General features: G+C 37.8%; 1 protein-coding gene across 5 annotated transcripts in view; it reads left to right on the top strand.

The window, feature by feature from the left end:
* The window catches only part of LOC126162203 (maestro heat-like repeat-containing protein family member 1), a 275,479-nt gene that overhangs the window by 128,016 nt on the left and 127,403 nt on the right, over positions 1 to 20,060 (top strand). For all 5 annotated transcript variants that reach the window (XR_007535034.1, XM_049918545.1, XM_049918542.1 and 2 more), the window contains exons 16-19: positions 3,291 to 3,478; positions 6,004 to 6,179; positions 6,263 to 6,511; positions 16,339 to 16,507. Coding sequence is in view for 4 of the 5 variants with exons in the window: in XM_049918545.1 (XP_049774502.1) it covers positions 3,291 to 3,478; positions 6,004 to 6,179; positions 6,263 to 6,511; positions 16,339 to 16,507 (782 nt within the window). In the remaining variant the exon portion in view is untranslated. The remainder of the gene's footprint in view (positions 1 to 3,290; positions 3,479 to 6,003; positions 6,180 to 6,262; positions 6,512 to 16,338; positions 16,508 to 20,060) is intronic.

Raw genomic sequence — 20,060 nt, 5'->3', positions numbered from 1 at the left:
GAATGTAGTCGAATTAAGTCGGTGGATGCTGAGGGAATTAGATTAGGAAATGAGACACTTAAAGTAGTGAAGGAGTTTTGCTATTTGGGGAGCAAAATAACTGATGATGGTCGAAGTAGAGAGGATATAAAATGTAGACTGGCAATGGCAAGGAAAGCGTTTCTGAAGAAGAGAAATTTGTTAACATCGAGTATAGATTTAAGTGTCAGGAAGTCATTTCTGAAAGTATTTGTATGGAGTGTAGCCATGTATGGAAGTGAAACATGGACGATAAATAGTTTGGACAAGAAGAGAATAGAAGCTTTCGAATTGTGGTGCTACAGAAGAATGCTGAAGATTAGATGGGTCGATCACATAACTAATGAGGAAGTATTGAATAGGATTGGGGAAAAGAGGAATTTGTGGCACAACTTGACCAGAAGAAGGGATCGGTTGGTAGGACATGTTCTGAGGCATCAAGTGATCGCCAATTTAGTATTGGAGGGCAGCGTGGAGGGTAAAAATCGTAGAGGGAGACCAAGAGATGAATACACTAAGCAGATTCAGAAGGATGTAGGTTGCAGTAGGTACTGGGAGATGAAGAAGCTTGCACAGGATAGAGTAGCATGGAGAGCTGCATCAAAACAGTCTCAGGACTGAAGACAACAACAACAACAACAACAACAACAACAACCACTCACTTTATATATATAGTTATAATAGAAGGAAACATTCCACGAAGGAAAAATATACCTAAAAACAAAGATGATGTGACTTACCAAATGAAAGTGCTGGCAGGTCGACAGACACACAAACGAACACAAACATACACACAAAATTCAAGCTTTCGCAACAAACTGTTGCCTCATCAGGAAAGAGGGAAGGAGAGGGAAAGACGAAAGGATGTGGGTTTTAAGGGAGAGGGTAAGGAGTCGTTCCAGTCCCGGGAGCGGAAAGACTTACCTTAGGGGGAAAAAAGGACAGGTATACACTCGCACACACACACATATCCATCCACACATATACAGACACAAGCAGACATATTTAAAGACCAATATATGTATTAAATATGTCTGCTTGTGTCTGTATATGTGTGGATGGATATGTGTGTGTGTGCGAGTGTATACCCGTCCTTTTTTCCCCCTAAGGTAAGTCTTTCCGCTCCCGGGACTGGAATGACTCCTTACCCTCTCACTTAAAACCCACATCCTTTCGTCTTTCCCTCTCCTTCCCTCTTTCCTGATGAGGCAACAGTTTGTTGCGAAAGCTTGAATTTTGTGTGTATGTTTGTGTTCGTTTGTGTGTCTGTCGACCTGCCAGCACTTTCATTTGGTAAGTCACATCATCTTTGTTTTTAGGTATATATATATATATGACACATTTAATCAAGTAATCTTCTAAACTACCGTACTGTGGAGTTCAAACAATGGAAAGTCCTGGTTGGAATGTCAACAGTATTATGAAAAAGGTTAGATCACTACTGATTGTTAAGATGATGCATTTAGTTTCATACAGCCTCAACGAAAAGACTCTACACAGGGCTTTTGGCCAAAGGCTTCTTCAAGAAAGAAAAACATTCACACAAGCAAAAACACATTACACACACACTTGCTGTCTCCAGCCACTTGGACTACAATTCAGCTGTATAGTTCGACTTGGTGTATTCAGAAAGAAACGAGCGTGAGGCTGTTAAATGAAAATGTCGGAAAGGATTGTATTATTATTGCCTTTAGAAGAACTCGGTGGTAGAGGGGCATGTGTGCACACCCATATGATGACAGAGCAAGCACACAGACCCATTCCCATTGCAATCAGTGATGCTGAAAACAATGAAACGAAGCTTTTAAAAGAAGAGCAAAGCAGTGTCTTGCATTTCCTGACAGCAGACAGGAACATGGAGAAAAGAAATTCATGGAAGAATGGCACATGTGTATGGAGAGCACTGTGTGTCCACTGCGAGCGTCAAGGCATGGCACAAGTATTCAGGGAACGACGGATGTTGTTGATCAGTGATGCATAGTCCGGAATGCCACACTGTGTTAATGATTCCATTGTCCAGCAGGTGGATGCCCTCATTATTCGAGGCCAGTGAATATGGTAACATCCATTGCCACAGAGGTTGAATTGAGTGTCATGAGTGTTCGTGCCATCATTAAGGACAGATAGAAGCTTCACACTGTGTGCAGCAAATGGGTGCCTCACAGTGTTCAACTAGCATGGGAAGTGTGTCAGATGGGACTCCCTCTTGAACGTCTACAGTTTTATGCCATGGAAGGGAATAAGTTCCTGTCACAGGTGGTCACTGGAGATAAGCATGACGTTGTCACTTAGAACCAGAGTAAAAACTACTGTCTCCAGTGAAAACATGAAGGGTCACTGCCACCCACAGAATCCGCAGGCATCCACACAAGTGTGGGAAAGATTTTACTCACCTTATAATTTGACCTAAAGGGCCCCTTCTTATTGACTTTCTGCAATGTGGAACAACAGTGAAAGGGCAGCGATACTCAGAACCATTGACCACCCATTGGAAAGTGATCAAATCAAAACAACCTAGGCAACTCAACTATGTTTTGATTCTGCCCCATGGCAATGCAGCGCCCTATACAACAAACACAATGAAGGAGCTCTTGCAGAAATTCAAACATGAGACCCTCATTCATCCTCTATACTGTCCAGACTTGCCTCCCTGCAATTATGCCATTTTTGTTGAGCTAAAGAGGGCTCTTAGAGGCAAATGATTCACCTTGGACAATGATGTGAAGCATTAAATTTGGAACTGATTCACAACAAAGCTCAGGAATTTTGCAAGGCGGCCATTCATTATCTTATCACAGTGGGCCAAGTGCTTCAACAGTGGTGGACAATACTTCTGAAATAAGGCTCACATCAGATTCAGAGCCAATGAAATTTATTTACGTGTTTGTTTGTTTGTTTGTTTGTTTGTTATGACTTTTGTAATAGTATTTTGTCTTGGCAGGAGCAGCTGTGAACAGAGTATCATTAAGTACTTTGTCATTTGATCTGTGACATCTATCACTGCATAGTTCTTTCTTCCTGTGTATTTTCCTGAGTATTCCATTATGTTGCTTGTTTTGTAAGATATTGTGAGCACTGGTAATAATTGTCAATCATGCAGTAAACCTCATTAGGGCAGTCTGATTATTGATTACTATATTTAAGTTGATCAGAAAGAAGCATTAGGAGTTTTTGAGTGTGTTTTTTTTTCAGTTTGCTTATGGCAGCTGAAATTAATTTGCTTCAGAATTAGAGATAAAACAGTAATGGATTGACACCTTAATAATTCTCAGTAAACTTCCCCCTGCACTGGCACCACAAGAGCGTATATCTGTATTGAAACATTGTTTCACAAAGGTGTATCACGTTATTTTACTGGACTCAAAGTCAGTACAGAGGCAGCCTGACACTGCTAGTGATGAATTACTAACAGAAAATAGTGGAATAGCTCCAGAAATTGAAGATTTACAGTCAGCATTAGGTGAGTGCAGAATGGTTATCTATACCCTTTACTACTGTAACTTTTTTGTATGTCCTGGTCTTGCATTTTACTTATGTGTATTTTTTTCAGATGCTTGTTACTTATACTCGTTTAATATTGGTGAAGCCACTTTAATATGATAACTTCTGGTTGGAATGCAGGTAATGGAATGACTGAAGATAACCATGTGCCATATAGTTGAAGTATACTTGATTTATATGATACATGATTATCTTTACCCATTCCATTATTTGGAATGATGTTTTGTTTTTTAAGCTCTTGTTTCTTAGTGTGAGATTCAGTAAACAATGAAATGAAATGATCATATGGCACTAATGGCCGAGAGTCCCCACCTGGGGAAGTTCGGCTGCTGAGTTGCGAGCCTTTTCATTTGACACTACATTCGGTGATGTGCGTTTTGATGATGATGATGATGATGATGATGATGATGATGATGATGATGATGATGATGATGATGATGATGATGATGATGACGACGATGATGATGATGATGATGATGATGATGATAACACAATACAAAGCAGAGAAAATCTCTAACCTGGCAAGGAATCACAACCAGACCCATTGCATATGTCAGACGTGCTGACCGCTCAGCTAAGCAGTATTACATAGTGTTACATAATCATTTCTGAAAATGAAATCTGCGAGGACAATAAATTGAATGTGGCCCAAAAGTTGTTGTATCATTATCATCATCCTCTCAGTACGATTGCTGAAAATATTTGATCTAGGGCAGTACCTTCCACTTCAGACAAAGTTCTAATGCTAAGCAGAAAAGGTGCCAGTGTGCTGAATTAAAAATAATTTTATTCTTAGTATCCCTGAAGCAGCATTATGTGGGGCAGCAACAGTGAAAAATTAATAGGTAAATTCTAGTTGGAATTTATAGCAGGTTTCTATTTCATAATATGAAAGAAAGGCTAAACAAGGAATTAGACAATCTGCAGAAGTTAATAAGATTTTGGAAATTGGCAGCTTGCCTTCATGAAGATTTTACATTAAACTTAATAAAAAAATTGCTTTATGTGTTTATTGCTAGTTTGTATGTGACCAGTCCATCCCTTCTCCTATTTGAGTGATGTCTTTTATCATTGTATTTCTCCCACTCTTTGTCTTTGAGAAGGAAGAAGAGGAGGAGGAGAAAGTGGGTGGGGATGGAACAAAGGCATTATTAACCTTCTACTATAGCAAGTGTGTCTCCATTTGTTGGAATTAGTTCTTTAAGTGACTTTTTCAAACACTTTTATTATATTCTCCCCCACTGGAGTTTGTTGAACATCTCCCTAACATACTTATGTGAAAGCAATAATCTTGTAACAAATTGCATAGCTTTCTAATGTACCTTCTCAATTATTAGTCATACCCACTTGGTAATTATCTTGAGTAGATGAGTTGTAACAAAGATAACTTTCAATAGTATTAAGTTTTTCAGAGTAGCTGCTTCTTTCCAGAATCCTTCCAATAGACCAGAACATACACTGATTGTAACACAATTGAGCAAGAAGGAAAAAACTTTATTTCAGTAGGTTTTGTAAGACTGTTACCATTTTTCATTTTTTAAGACTCTTGTGGTTCTCAGATGATTTATTATATTTCCAGTTTCAGTAATGGCATGTGGATTCGGACTCCTAACAACTTTCTCTGTTGTGATCAACCTACATTGTTGTTGTTACAGCACCAACACCATCATCATAATTAATTATAGCAGTAGCTGGTGGTCTGTTTGCACTACTGGATGCAAACCACCTATACGTAAACTTCAATTATACATTGTGAAGGTTCACATTCTTTCCTCTTTCTCCTTTCAATATAAATTTTAAGTCTTCATGTATTTACTTATCTATTGAATGCTCAAGTTATTTGACAAGGTGTCTCCCCCCCCCCCCCTCCCCCCTCTCTTCCATCTGAAAACATACTCCAGGGCTACGAGAACAGATTTAATGACATGGGATCTACTTGCCATTCACCTCTGTCAGTTCTGAACTTCTTATCCTGATGAAATACAGGGCAGTCTGTAGCATTGATATGTTATTTTTCTCCATATTGATGCAGATTGAATCTCGTTTTATTACTGTTAAAAATTCATGCTAACAATGAAGAACGCACTTACGTATCATGATGTTACATCTGTTCACACTTTAACGAAGGCGCAGCATTTTGGAAATTGTTATTTGTCACATACACCATGCCCAGCTAATTCAGGAATGTACCAATCTGGAAAATATTACCTTTTAAAAATATATCCTTAGCAGAAAAGTACATACTGTGATAAATTTTGTGTGGTTAAAAACATAACATCACAGAGAATACACAAAAAATTATTGTGCATAAATAAAATAAGCCACAAGTGTAAAAACAAATTTCCTGTGTCAAGCATAGGACTTCTTGAAGTGTCATCATATGTGAGTTGTAATCTTAATTCCAGGTCATAGGATCAGTTTCTTTTCTGAAATTGTAATCTCTTTTTACTTCATTATTTACTATATTAGATGTACAATTTTCAGGAATGCTGGTTCAAGAAATGCTGCTTATTTCTGTATGTCCATCAACACTTGATGAAATGTTTACCCTCTTGGAACCTTGGATATCTCAAAAATATGCTTCTCAGAGGACTGCTGCCTTGGATACACTGAGTACCATTTTGCATTGCTATATTGGCAATGTCAGATTTGGATGTGAGGTAACTGACTGATAATGTGGTGATTATGGAGAAAACTGTGTGAAACTTATGTGACTGATGCCAGTGAATGAATGATTTTTCAGACGCCGACAAAGTTCAGTCAGACTGGAATAATATTGGGTCGTATTGCTCCTCGGTGCACTGATCCTGATTTGAAAGTGCGCCAGAAAGCTACAGATTGTGTATATCTGGTTCTTTGTTTGGCAGCCAGATACGAAGGACATTCTAAAGATTATGAAAATGAGTTCATGAATCATTTTAATAAAGTGCAGAAGGAACTCCAAACTGATGATCCTCAGAGACTCTTTAAAGCTACAGGCGACCTTGCTCAGGTATTGCATTTTTCATTTTACCTAATTATTCACACCAGCCTTGGAAACATGTAAATGGTATTTAAGAATAGTAAACTTAAATGCAGACAATTGTTTCACTCCTTGGATTCTGAAAACAAAGTGTTGGAATTTTTGATGATATTGAATAACACTGTAAATGTAACTGCTATAATAACAGTCTCAAAAACTCGTATCCTAAAGAAATGTATAAAAGTGCCAATACTTAGATTTTGTGGCCGATGACTCTTTCTTCAGTATCAGAAGTAGTTAGGAGTTAGAGAAGTTCAGGGATAGGTAAGAAAGTCAAGAACATACTATCCACAAAATTGACATAAGTATGTAACAGGTAGAATTTGAAGTATAGTAATGATGACAGTGAAATGTAATTCCATTTTTTTTTCTGAAAAAAATAGAGATAAACTATGCACCAGGCTAAACTATTTTAAGACACAACTGTCTTAAGTTATGGGATATGCCTGCTGTACTGTACATCACAGCTGGACATTTATATAACAATAAATTATAAAGTCGTCCATACTGAGGTTATAACCAGGGAGACCATATAAAAGTATTAGTTTTTAAAAGTAATTTGTACAGTCAAAGATCACAGTAAGTCTTAAATACACACATCAAAAAAAGTTTTGGGTCGGCCCAGTTCCCAGAACTCGTGACAATAGACATTGACTGTGAATATTGTATCACAGATACAGTCCCTTTGACTATTCAGAGATGTCACTAAAACCGCCCAAAGATGTAAGCAGCCATGCATGAGCAGCACCTATTAGATGGAGGGGGTCCGACAGCCAATCAGTTCCCGTCATTCCACTAGGAAGGAGGTACATGGCTCATGTTGTCTGTAGTTCAATCATGCCTAGATGCTCAATACCCCAGCAGTTCGATCACATCTGCATTGTTACTTTGTGCCAAGAAGGGATCTCAACAAGGGAAGTATCCAAGTGTCTCGGAGTAAACCAAAGCGATGTTGTTCAGACATGGAGGAGATAAGGAGAGATGAACTGTCGATGACATGCCTCACCACTCAGGCCGCCGAAGGGCTACTAGTGTAGTGGACGACCGCTACCTATGGATTGTGGCTCTGAGGAACCCTGACAGCAATGCTACCTTGTTGAATAATGTTTTTCATGCAGCTACAGGAAGTCATGTTATGACTCAAACTGTGCGCAATAGGCTGCATCATGTGCAATTTCACTCCCAACATCCATGGCAAGGTCCATCTTTGCAACCACGACACCATGCAGCATGGTACAGATGGGCCCAACAACATGTTGAATGGACTGCTCAGGATTGGCATCACGTTCTCTTCACTGATGAGTGTCGAATGTGGCTTCAAACAGACAATCGTTGGATACGTGTTTGGAGGCAACCCAATCAGGCTGAATGCTTAGACACACTGTCCAGTGACTGCAGCAAGGTGGAGGTGCCCTGCTGTTTTGGGGTGGCATTCTGTGAGTCCGACATATGCCGCTGGTAGTCATGGAAGGTGCCACAACGGCTACACAATATGTAAATGCCATCCTCCAACCAATAGTGCAACCATATCAGCAGCATATTGGCAAGGCATTAGTCTTCATGGATGACAATTCACAGTCCCATCGTGCACATCTTCTGAATGGCTTCCTTGAGGGTAATGACATTGCTCAACTAGAGTGGCCAGCATGTTCTCCAGACATGAAGCCTATAGAACATGCCTGGGATAGATTGAAAAGGGCTGTTTATGGACGATGTGACCCACCAACCACTCTGAGGGATCTATGCCGAATCGTCGTTGAGTATTGGGGCAATCTGGACCAACATTACCTTGATGAACTTGTGGATAGTATGCCACAACAAATACAGGCATGCATCAGTGAAAGAGAACGTGCTACTGGGTATTAGTGGTACCAGTGTGTACAGCAATCTGGACCACCACCTCTGAAGGGTTCACTCAATGGTGGTACAACATGCAATGTGTGGCTTTCATGAGCAATAAAAAGGCTTCCGATTTTCTGTACAGGTCTCGGAACTGAGGTGATGCAAAGAAAGGGAAGTCCTGCTTTACTAAGTATAGGAAAGACGGATACAGAAAAACCCAAAAAATTCTCCCATCACAAAATATCTAATGCCTCCAGTATTTACAACAATTTCATTTATAGAGGCCAACATAATGGAATATTATCATCCACACTACCTATTGTTGTAGCTGCCAGTCTCGTGAAATGTTTGATGCAGCTTTCCACAGTAGTTTGTCTTGTGCAAGTCTTTTTCAAATCTGCTTTACTACTGTATCCTACATCAATTTGAATCAATGTATTGTATTCAAACTTTGGTATCCTCAAACAATTTTTACCTAATAAGTTTGCATCCATTACTATGTTATCTGTACCTTTATGCCTCATGACGTATCCCATCAACCTGTCCATTCTTTTAGTGGAGCTATGCCATAAAGCTCTTTCTCCGCTCTCTGCTGCCTCTGACAAGATTCCAGTATCATAGGCAAAGCTTGAAGTTTATTTCTTCATCTGATCTTCCAAGTCCTTTTCTAAATTTATCCTTGCTTTCCTTTTCTCCTCACTGTGTGAAGAGATCCAGTACAATGAGGGGTAGACTCCAACTCTGTCTCACTCCCTTCTCAACTGTTTTCTCCAGTCATGTCCTTTAACACTCATAACTTTCTTATTGACATCATACCATTCACACTATTCCCATTTTAGTCCATTTTATTACTCATGAAACTCACCATTCTTATTTATAAAGCCCAAAAAGTTGTAGATAGCCAGCTACTTATGATGCAAAAGTGCGTCACATTATACTTTAAAAATTAGTATTTAGTTGTGAACTCATGTGGCACCCTTACACAGATTCTCACAAATACTGCTTTTGTTAAGCCCAGCTAAAGTTTTCTTTGAAGTTCATTGAGAGGAATCTGAATACTATTTGACTATAAATTGTTAACAATCTTTGTGCCATAGACATATGAGATTGAGTTCTCTGAGAGAAGCATCTCATTATGCGCATACATACATACATACATACATAGGAAACTTGTGTTCAGTCAGATAGGTGTGGCCGGCCGGTGTGGCTGAGCGGCTCTAGGCGCTTCAGTCTGGAACTGCGTGACCGCTACGTTCGCAGGTTCAAATCCTGCCTCGGGAATGGATGTGTATAATGTCCTTAGGTTAATTAGGTTTAAGTAGTTCTAGTTCTAAGTTCTAGGGGACTGATGACCTCAGATGTTAAGTCCAATAGTGCTCAGAGCCATTTGAACCAGATAGGTGTGATAAAAACAATACTGAACAGGCCTGAACATATGTTGTGATGTGATAGCTCTTTACTATCTCAATGGTAGTGACATAAGGTATAAGATGTACAAACGAAGATAGAATGCAACTACAAGAAAAAACAATATGTAGTGATAGTTAATCTTTTTTCGTTGTAAATTTCTCTGTTTTGCAATAATTGTTCTGTTGTTGTCTTTGATTTCATTTTGGAGCAACACAAACATAATGACTAATGTAGATGGGCAGTAGCATTTAGTAATTGTAGTGCAAAACAGAAAATACATACTTAAGGCTGTCTCACGTGCAGTAAGGTTTTCAGCATGTTTGCTAGATGACATGCATGGCTGCCAGCTAGCAGGTGGGGGTGATGGCTATCTTTCATGCTGAACCTGTATGATGCATGTATGATTCGACACGGAAGCTAGCTGGCTGGCTTGACTCCTTGAATGGCAGGATGTGTGAGCCGGCCGAGCTGCAATCTTTCTCAAACAATTGTTTTGTGAAAAAATTTGATTGTCGCACATCATATAGCTTCATTCATCAGCTTCATGAGGAACTGCCTATCATTTTGTTAATGGTCATATGTATTGTGTATTTTTATGATTAAGTAAACTACTGCAAGAATTTTAGAATGTTGGCAGTGAAAAATACAGCTTGCTATGAATTTGTGTGTGGTGCATATCAGATCATATGTTGCTATATATGAAATGTAGCTAACACGTTGAATTTTTCTTTAAAATTTTAGGGATATTGCTATCTATTACGAATCAAAAGAAAATGGATCACATATAAGGCACTTTGTCTGAACCCGCTTGCCAGCAAAAAAGCCAGAATGAAGTATTCACAAAATACCTCATATCTCACCAATGGTTTCAGGTACTGGAACAAGATTTTGGGAAATGATAGTACACACAGAGGACAGTATTTTGCCATATGATTAATATGCAAAACTTCCATACCTACCGCTGTATTAAAGTGACTACAGGTCTTTTACAATGAAATGATGCAACATTTAAGCACCATTGATAGCTGGTGAACCCAGAAATATTGTGGTTTGGAAACAACATATGTAAGGAAATTTCACTTTATTTTTGTACTGAGATGGGCATTTTTATAAAATATTGACTTGTCTTTCAATCAGTTGCTGTTTTATGATGTTTTGACAGTTTCAACTGCATTGTAATGTCAGTTCCATAAATATTTACAAACTCTGCTTTGTTTTGGCAAAAGAAGCAGAAGTGAATATGCCAACAAGGTAATTTAACATATTACTGAAAACTATCCACTGATAACTTCTCTCTGAAAAAAACTAAAGGGAATAAGAGGTCTGGCAAAAATAAATTGATATGTCTTTTGAAATTTTAATAAAATCCTGTACCCCAGTGTGTTTTTAATAATGAATGATATGGATTGACATTGGACAGAGAATTTCATTTCTGTATCTTGATGCTTTGAGAAATATGAAAACATTTAAATTTTCAAAATCCGCTCATCTACCTATCAAAGTGTAAACAGATCACCAATATTTTCAACAAACTGAAAGATGTTTGTGGTGAAAAAGTGCAATCCCTTATTATTTGTAGAAATAGAAAAGAAAAGATACCATGGTATGTGCTTTATTTTTCTTCAGAGAAATGTAATCATTGATGAGTTTTGAGTAATACATGAGACTCTTTGTTGCCACATTAATCGATGTCTTTTGCCCAAATGCAGCAGAGTTTATAAATATTCATTTCACTGACATTCTAATGCAGTTGAAATTGCAACAGTCATAAAACGGCAACTGATGCAAAGACATGCAGATAGTTTATGAAAATGCCAAGTCTCAGTATAAAAAATAAACTGTAATTTCTTTACACATGTTGTTCCAAATGCACAGTTATTCTCATATCACCAGCTATTGAGGGTGCTTAGCCTTCGAGTGGGCACGCTTTTTTGCATAACATGAGCAGACATGCAATGCACTACATACATATATAAAGAGTGGCTGTTTCTATGTTTCAAAGATAAATTTGTATGAGCGAAATCACAGTTTAATCTGAGATTAATAAAAAAATGATAAATTAAATTTGCATAATATGAGCTAAAGCACTGTTTAATTAAACAGTAATAAAATAAAATTTCAGTTAATCAGTCTTGCCATAGACAGATGCTTCCCCACAGTAATGAACCACTTGAAGCATTAAACAGCACAGTCGTATCAGATCCCAGCCAACCACTTGTTTGATTACTAATTATCTCATAGACAACTTCTTCATTGTTGGACAGTGCTGCTAGGTCATAATCTAGATTATTTTCTTGCACAGATCGTACATTTTTTTCTCACTTAACTCGCTGTTTATGTTGTATTATTGCTCATCTCTTGGATGTATGACAACACAGTTTATCGCTGTGTTACCTGAAGTAATAATGGTATCACGATTGTGAGACAACGCTGGAACAGTGTGAAACAATTTTATTTGTGGTTCACGCACTTTATACATAGGTGCTCCTGCTTGAGGGTTAAATATTACATAATTTCACTGCAAAAATCTGTAGTCACTTGAATATCACAGTAGATACGGAATTTCTGCGTATTAATCATGTGGTAAAATACTCTCCTCTTTGTATACTGTCAGTTGCCAAAATGTTGTTGTGATATCTGAAACCATTTAGGATTACAAGGAATTTTATGAAGATTTCATTCTGGCCTTTTCACTGGTGGCCTAGCTCGGGATGAAACACTTTACATACAATCCATTTTCTGAACATTGATGATACAGCAATATCCTTCAGAGCTCACAGAAAACTTCAATATGTTAGCTACATTTCATATTCAGCAACATATGACCTAACATGCTCCAAACGCAAATTCTTAGCGACCTCTATTTTTCACTGAAGACTTCCCAAACTACTTCCAGTAGTTTGCTTAACTGTAAAATATCACACTAAATATGACAAGTAACTAAATGATAGGCAGTTCATCATGAAACTGACGAATGAAGTTATAAGATGTGCGAGATTTTTTTTTTTTTACCAAGTAGTTTTTTACAACTGTCTGAGAAAGATTGCAGGTTCGCCAGCTAATGTGTGATGTTCTGTTTGGCATTGAGGGTTAACTGGTGTTGTTTGTCTCAGAGCCAGTTCCGGTCCTGTAGGCTGTGATGTCAGTCACCAAACAGGGTTCCTTATTGGGCCAGTACAGTTAGCATGCAGGGAACCCAACTAGGCCTCATAAGGAAAAATAGCACTAAACCTGTCAGGGGAAACATACACAGTTCCCTGCACGGCAGATGGTTAACAGACAAAGCCCACAAGTGAGCTGCCACGAGTCGGCATGTAAGAGTGCACCAAATCTTACTCTGTGTGAGATGGGCTTTATAGAATGTAACAGAGTCTGAAAGAAGCATACAGTATGTTTTTCATTGTATTTGTGTCACCTTGTTGCATCCAAAAGGACTGCTGTGCTTGTGTAGCTGGACAGCTGTGCTTGTGTAACTATGTAAAAAGGGTAGCAGAAGAAACAAAGTGGGTCATCAAAGTGTTGTGAAAATGTGACTTCTAAGAGTTGAAGGGGTAAGGAGAGTGTGATATAAGGGAACAGAAAAATGAGATTTGTATGACATCTACATATAGTCCACAAGCCAACATATGGTGAATGTACAAGGTCTAATTTCTCTTTTCATGTCTTCGTGTTCCTTATGCAAATTGTATGTTGGTGATAGTAAAAGCTGGCCACTGTGGCCGAGCGGTTCTAGGTGTTTCAGCGCAGAACTGCACACCTGCTATGGTCGCAGGTTCAAATCCTGCCTCGGGCATGGATATATGTGATGTCCTTAGGTTAGTTAGGTTTAAGTAGTTTCACGTTCTAGGGGGTGATGACCTCAGATGTTAAGTCCCATAATGCTCAGAGCCATTTGAACCATTTGATAGTAAAATTGTACTGCAGTCAACTGCAAATGCCACTTCTCTAAATTTTCTCAATAGTGTTTTATGAAAAGAATGTTGTCATCTGTCCAGGGATTCGCATTTGAGTGCATGAAGCAGATTGTAATATAAGGAAGTTGACAGTGATCAGGGATTGAAGTAGACAGTGAAGAGCAGGAAAAAGAAAGGGTTAAAATGGAGCCACAGAAAGGTGGACTGATTAGAAGATGAAAAGCAACACATGACTTGGGTGGAAGGACTTCAGAGTTAACTGAATCCCAGCTTCTGACTAATTCAGCCATTTTTTGTTTGAATTTGGTTGTGTTGGCCATAGTAGATAACCTTGAACCATAAAACCACTGCAGTGAACGATGACCAGAAATAATGTGTGTGCATGGAGGGAAAATGGGGGTAGGAGGTTGTTGTTTTTGTTTTTGTCTTCAGTCCAGATGCTGGTTTCATGCAGCTCTCCATGCTACTCTATCCGTGTGTAAGCTTCTTCATCTATGAATAACTACTGCAACCTATTTCCTTTTGCATCTACTTAGTGTATTCATCTCACGGTCTCCCTCTACAAATTTTACCCTCTACGAATTTTACCCTCTACGAATTTTACCCTCTATGCTTCCCTCACAATACTAAATTGGTTGTCCCTTGATGTCTCCGAAGGTTTCTTACCAACTGATCCCTTCTTTTAATCAGGTTGTGCCACAAATTCCTCTTCTCCCCAATTCTATTCAGTACCCCGTCATTAGTTACATGATCTATCCATCTAATCTTCAGGATTCTTTTGTAGCACCACATTTCGAAATCTTCCATTCTCTCCTTGTCTAAACTATTCATTGTCCATGTTTCAATTCCATATATGGCTACACTCCATACAAATACTTTCAGAAGAGACTTTCTGAGACTTAAGTCTATACTCAATGTTAACAAATTTCTCTTCTTCAGAAACACTTTTCTTGCCATAGCCCATCTACTCTACCATCATCAGTTATTTTGCTCCCCAAATAGCAAAACTCATCTAATATTTTAAGTGTCTTATTTCGTAATCTAATTTCTCAGCATCACCTGATTTAATATTCTCATTTTCATTTTGGTGATGTTCATCTTATATTCTCCTTTCAAGACACTGTCCAATCCATTCAACTGCTCTTCCAGACCCTGCTGTCTCTGGCAGAATTACTCTGTCATTGGCAGACCTCAAAGTTTTTATTTCTTCTCTGTGGATTTTAATTCCTATTCCAAATTTTTCTTTTGTTTCCTTTACTGCTTGTTTGATATGCAGACTGAATAATGTCGGGGATAGGCTACAACACTGCGTTACTCCTTTCTCAACTGCTACTTCCCTTTCATGCCCCTAGATTTTTATAATTGCCATCTGGTTTCTGTACAAATTGTAAATAGTTATTCGCTCCCTGTATTTTACCGCTGCCACCTTCAGAATTTGAGAGTACTCCAGTCAACATTGTCAAAAGCTTTCTTTAAGTCTACAAATGCTAGAAATGTAGGTTTGCTTTTCCTTAATCTATCTTCTAAGATAAGCCGCAGGGTCAGTATTGCCTTGTGTGTTGCAACATTTCTACGAAATCCATACTGATCTTCCCTGAGGTCATCTTCTACTAGTTTTTCCATTCACCTGTAAATAATTCATGTTAATATTTCACAGCCATGACTTATTAAACCGATAGCTTGGTAATTTTCACACCTGTCGACACCTGCTTTCTTTGGGTTTGGAATTATTATATTCTTCTTTAAGTATGAGAGTATTTCACGTGTCTCATACATCTTGCTCACCAGATATGGTAAGAGTTTTGTCGTGGCTGGCTCTCCCAAGGCTATTATTAGTTCTAATGGAATGTTGTCTACTTCTGGGGCATTGTTTTGATTCAGGTCTTTCAGTGCTCTGTCAAATTCTTCACACATAATCATACCTCCCATTTCATCTTCATCTACGTCCTCTTTCATTTCCATAATGTTGCCCTCAAGAGCATCACCCTTGTATAGACCCTCTATATACTCCTTCCACCTTTCTACTTTCCCTTCTTTGCTTAGGACTGGTTTCCCATCTGAACTCTTGATATTCATACAGGCAGTTCTCTTTTCTCCAAACATCTTTTTAATTTTCCTATAGGTGGTCTCTGTCTTACCCCTATTGATATATGCCTCTACATCCTTACATTTGGTCTCTAGTCATTCTTGCTTAGCCATTTTGCACTTCCTGTCGATCTCATTTTTGAAAGTTTGTATTTCTTTTTGCCTGCTTTATTTACTGCATTTTTATGTTTCCTCCTTTCATCAATTAAATTCATTATCTGTTCTGTTACCCAAGGATTTCTGCTAGCCCTCATTATTTTATCTACTTGATCCTCTCCTCCCTTCACTATTTTCTCTCTCAAAGCTACCAGTTCTTCTTCTACTGTATTACTTTCCCCTGTATTTGCCAATCATCCCCTAATGCTCTCTCTGAAACTCTCTACAACCTCTGGTTCTTTCAGTTTATCCAGGTCCCATATCCTTAAATTTCTGCCCTTTTAGTTTCTTCAGTTTTAATCTGTGGTTCATAACCAATTATTATTGGGTTATTAATATTTTAAAACCTTGTCAGAAAAATAACGTAATACATGTATTTGTTTTTAACAGATTGTGTGTTCGAAGCTTCCACAATTTCAAGTCATACCGTTCACAGACAGTTTGCTGGATGGTTTAATGGATGCTGAACCTAGCAGTTCCAGTGGTGCAAGTGTTATTCTGAATGTATTTTTAAAGATTAAAGGAGGAGAGCTTTATCATCAAGTTAATGAAATTCTGAGTAAGTAAATTATATTCAGTTGCTTTTCAGTGGCACACATTTCTTTCTTGACAATACTATCATACAGTTAAGTACATGACAGGCACATGAACAAGGCTGGAATCATACTAAGCTTTTCCTCTTAAATAAAAATAAGCTCCACCCACTTCTTTCACTTCCCACCTACTTGTTCCTTGCTCTAACTCTGCCTGACTTAACCCATCACCCCAACAGTCAATTGGGCTATAGTACCAGGACATTGTAGCCAGTCAGGACAGTGTACATGTGCGCGCGCGCGCGTGTGTGTGTGTGTGTGTGTGTGTGTGTGTGTGTGTGTGTTTTGTAGCCTGAAGGGTGACATGCTCCAAAAGTTAAGCAACAATTTCAGTCTTCTTTATGTGCCTGTTTACTGCTCAGTGCCTCAACTACACTGTGACTGTTTCCTTTTATTCCTTACTTTTTACTAATATGTGGTTGTTACTGCTTATCATATAGTGTTTCACACCATTCCCATACAATCTAATTGCACCAAATATTCAAAATTTCTTATACTGTTCTGTCACATAAAAATGCATGGAATGTGCTCATATTATTGAATCAGTCCTCATCTGGAATGACTGCAAAAGACAAACATAGATGTGACATTACAGGATCAAATTCTAGAACATCGGTGCCATACTCACCTTCTCCAAGCAAATACATCCACTATTGCTAAACACTGTATAAACTTTGGTCATTCATTGAAATATAATGAAACAAAAATTGTGGTCCGTATGTCAAATTTCTGGAGCTTAATCTTCAATGAACCAGTGCAAATATGAATGTCTAAATCCCTTACGAATTAAGACAGAGGTTTCCAGTTAAATTTTGCATGGGACCTGATTATACAAAAACTTCATACACTAGTTAATCAGCATCATCCTGCGATCTTACTGTACAAAGACAATATTTTTGATATTGAAGAGGAGAGCTTTCACCGTGGAGGGTGCGCAGAGTGGTGCACATACTTACAGCAGAAGTACATGTGCTCAGCTAGCACATGTGTAATATCAACTAAGACAGCATGCATGTGGCGGCAGGATATTAAATAGGGGAGCTTTCATATAGTGTTCATTAAAAAATGACGATCATTCCACTTGGGACCTGTGGAATGGTACATTAGCTTATTTGTTTTAGTTGTAAATATTTGTCATGTATTGTTGTTTTTCTGGCATGTTCCATATCCTGGAGGACCTCCTCACTATGGATCAATTGGAATGAAAGTAAATCTAATCTTATGTAATCAAGTTATAGACGTCCAACAGTTCTCCTCAAATAATATAAAACAAACATAGATGTTTCAGTAGAGAAAAAATTCTGTTTTTCAGTTTAACGTAGTTGCATTTTGTATTATTGAACCAATGTAGCACGTGTAAAAAGGGATGTGGGAAATGAAACTGACATCAGTTTTCCGACTATTGGCAGCCCTGTGCTAGGTAGGATGTGCGAGTTTTGTGCACTCGTAAAGATAGGTTAATTAGATTGTAATACACATTACGTTAGTACAGATTACTCATCAAATACATGTATTACTGTGGTTTTAAGTTTACTATTGAAGGTTTAATTTTCTTTGTGTATTATTCCAGAAAATGCGAAATGATCATTGATTTGGGTTGTAATGGTATTTTTGTTTACATTTTGCAATGATACACTTAAAGAATCTTGTTTGTTTGTTTTTTTCTTTTTATTTCTAGTAATTTAAGTAGGGCATATCACTTGATTACTTAGTTCATATTTTCAGAAGGTAGTGTAAGTGTTAAGTAGTTTGATTGAGAAATTAGTTTGTTTACATACTGCTGCATATGTGCCAAAATTATGTAAGTTAGTTTTATTGTTTATTGGTAATTTAGTTGACTTATTCTTTCTAAACTGTTTTGTATGAATGAAAAGTGCCTTATGTGCCATAGAATTGTTAGTTCCAGGATGGTATCTGATGGATGCAGTAATTTTTCCATTGAGGTGAATAGTGGTGTGGGATTGGGGGAAGTGAGGCTCTTCAGTGATTTTGTATGAATGAATGCTGTAGAGATAGGAATATAGTGTAACGGGAGGGAAAATTTCTGCCCTACAGACATCAGGACATGTTAAGGAGGGAGAAGGGTAAAATGTAATTCCAGCATACTGCATCAGTACAAACGGCTGTTGCTTGAACATTTTCAGCAGTCACCAGAAATTTTAATGCCAATGAATTATTGCTCTCAGTGTGAAATGCCAGCTCTCTTTATTGCATCAAAATATTCAAGTAAAATTGACTATTTACATGAATTGACTATTTACATGAATTGATGAATTAATTATCGATCTCAGTTGACAAAACCTTTCTCTTTGAACATAGTGCGACCACTTCTATTAATGTGTGAAATGTTCCAGAATTTATGTCAGCATCTCCTGTTGTAGAACAGAAAGGAGTGGTTTCCACATTGGTCAGGAATTGCCATAAATTTAAGAACATAGTCTATAAATTTTGCTTAGAGCTGGATATAGAACCATTAGTGACTGAAGTAGAATGTCATAATAAATCCTTTGTTATAATAAAAGCACCTGCAGGTAATTTTGATTTGTTCATAATCGTCTTGAAGGTACGTTGGCCCATTTAACAGAAAAAAGCAACGAAATATTAGTTGCTTGTGATCTTAATCTAGATTTTCTTAAAAATTCTTTCAGTTAGAATTTAAGTCAGTAACATTATCATTCAGCTTAATGCCTGGTGTAAACTTCTCAACTAGGGTAACTAATTGTTCAGAGACAGCCATTGATAATATCTTTATAGAAAGGCGTAATGAACAAAATTAAATTACAAAACCAATAATCAATGGCCTATCAGATCATAACATGCAGTTACTTTTGTTAAATGTTAGTACTAATCAAGATCCAAATCTAGTAAATTGGAGTTCAATGATGTAAACAGTAAGTAAAAAATTGATTATTTTAGGAAAATCAAGAAAGGCAAAAGAGCTGAAGACATTTGTACAGAGCTCATGACAATGAAAAACATAAATTCATTAACAAAGAGCTTAACTTACTTGAAAACTGTGTTCACCCAGCATTAACCCAGATAAGACCAATGCCTACAGAGAAGCCATGGATCATGTGAGAACAGGGTGTATACGATCCGGGACAACCGGCAGATCCGGGAAAAACCCGGGAATTTTTTCATCCGGGACAAAACTGGGAAAAACCTGGAATTTTTTAGAATTCCGGGCATTTTCTAGAATTCCGGGAAATTTTTAGAATTCCGGGAAATTTTTAGAATTCCGGGAAATTTTTAGAATTCCGGGAATTTTTTAGAATTCCGGGAATTTTTCATTGTTTTAGTTTATAGTTACATTTTTGTAACTTTGAATAATAACAACCAATACTCTAACAAAGAATATTACTGTATCTCGCTACTGCAGAATAATACTACAGCAATAAAACACGAATGAGAGAAAAACGAAAATAAAACTTAAGTTGCAAAGGAAGTGCACCATATTCAAGAACAAAATGCAGTGCTCATACATGTGTCGCTTAACAACAAATCACCTCCGATGAGCGT

Source organism: Schistocerca cancellata, chromosome 2 (assembly GCF_023864275.1).
Source record: "Schistocerca cancellata isolate TAMUIC-IGC-003103 chromosome 2, iqSchCanc2.1, whole genome shotgun sequence".
NCBI classification, from domain to species: domain Eukaryota; kingdom Metazoa; phylum Arthropoda; class Insecta; order Orthoptera; family Acrididae; genus Schistocerca; species Schistocerca cancellata.
This window is presented reverse-complemented; position numbering and strand designations above follow the sequence as displayed.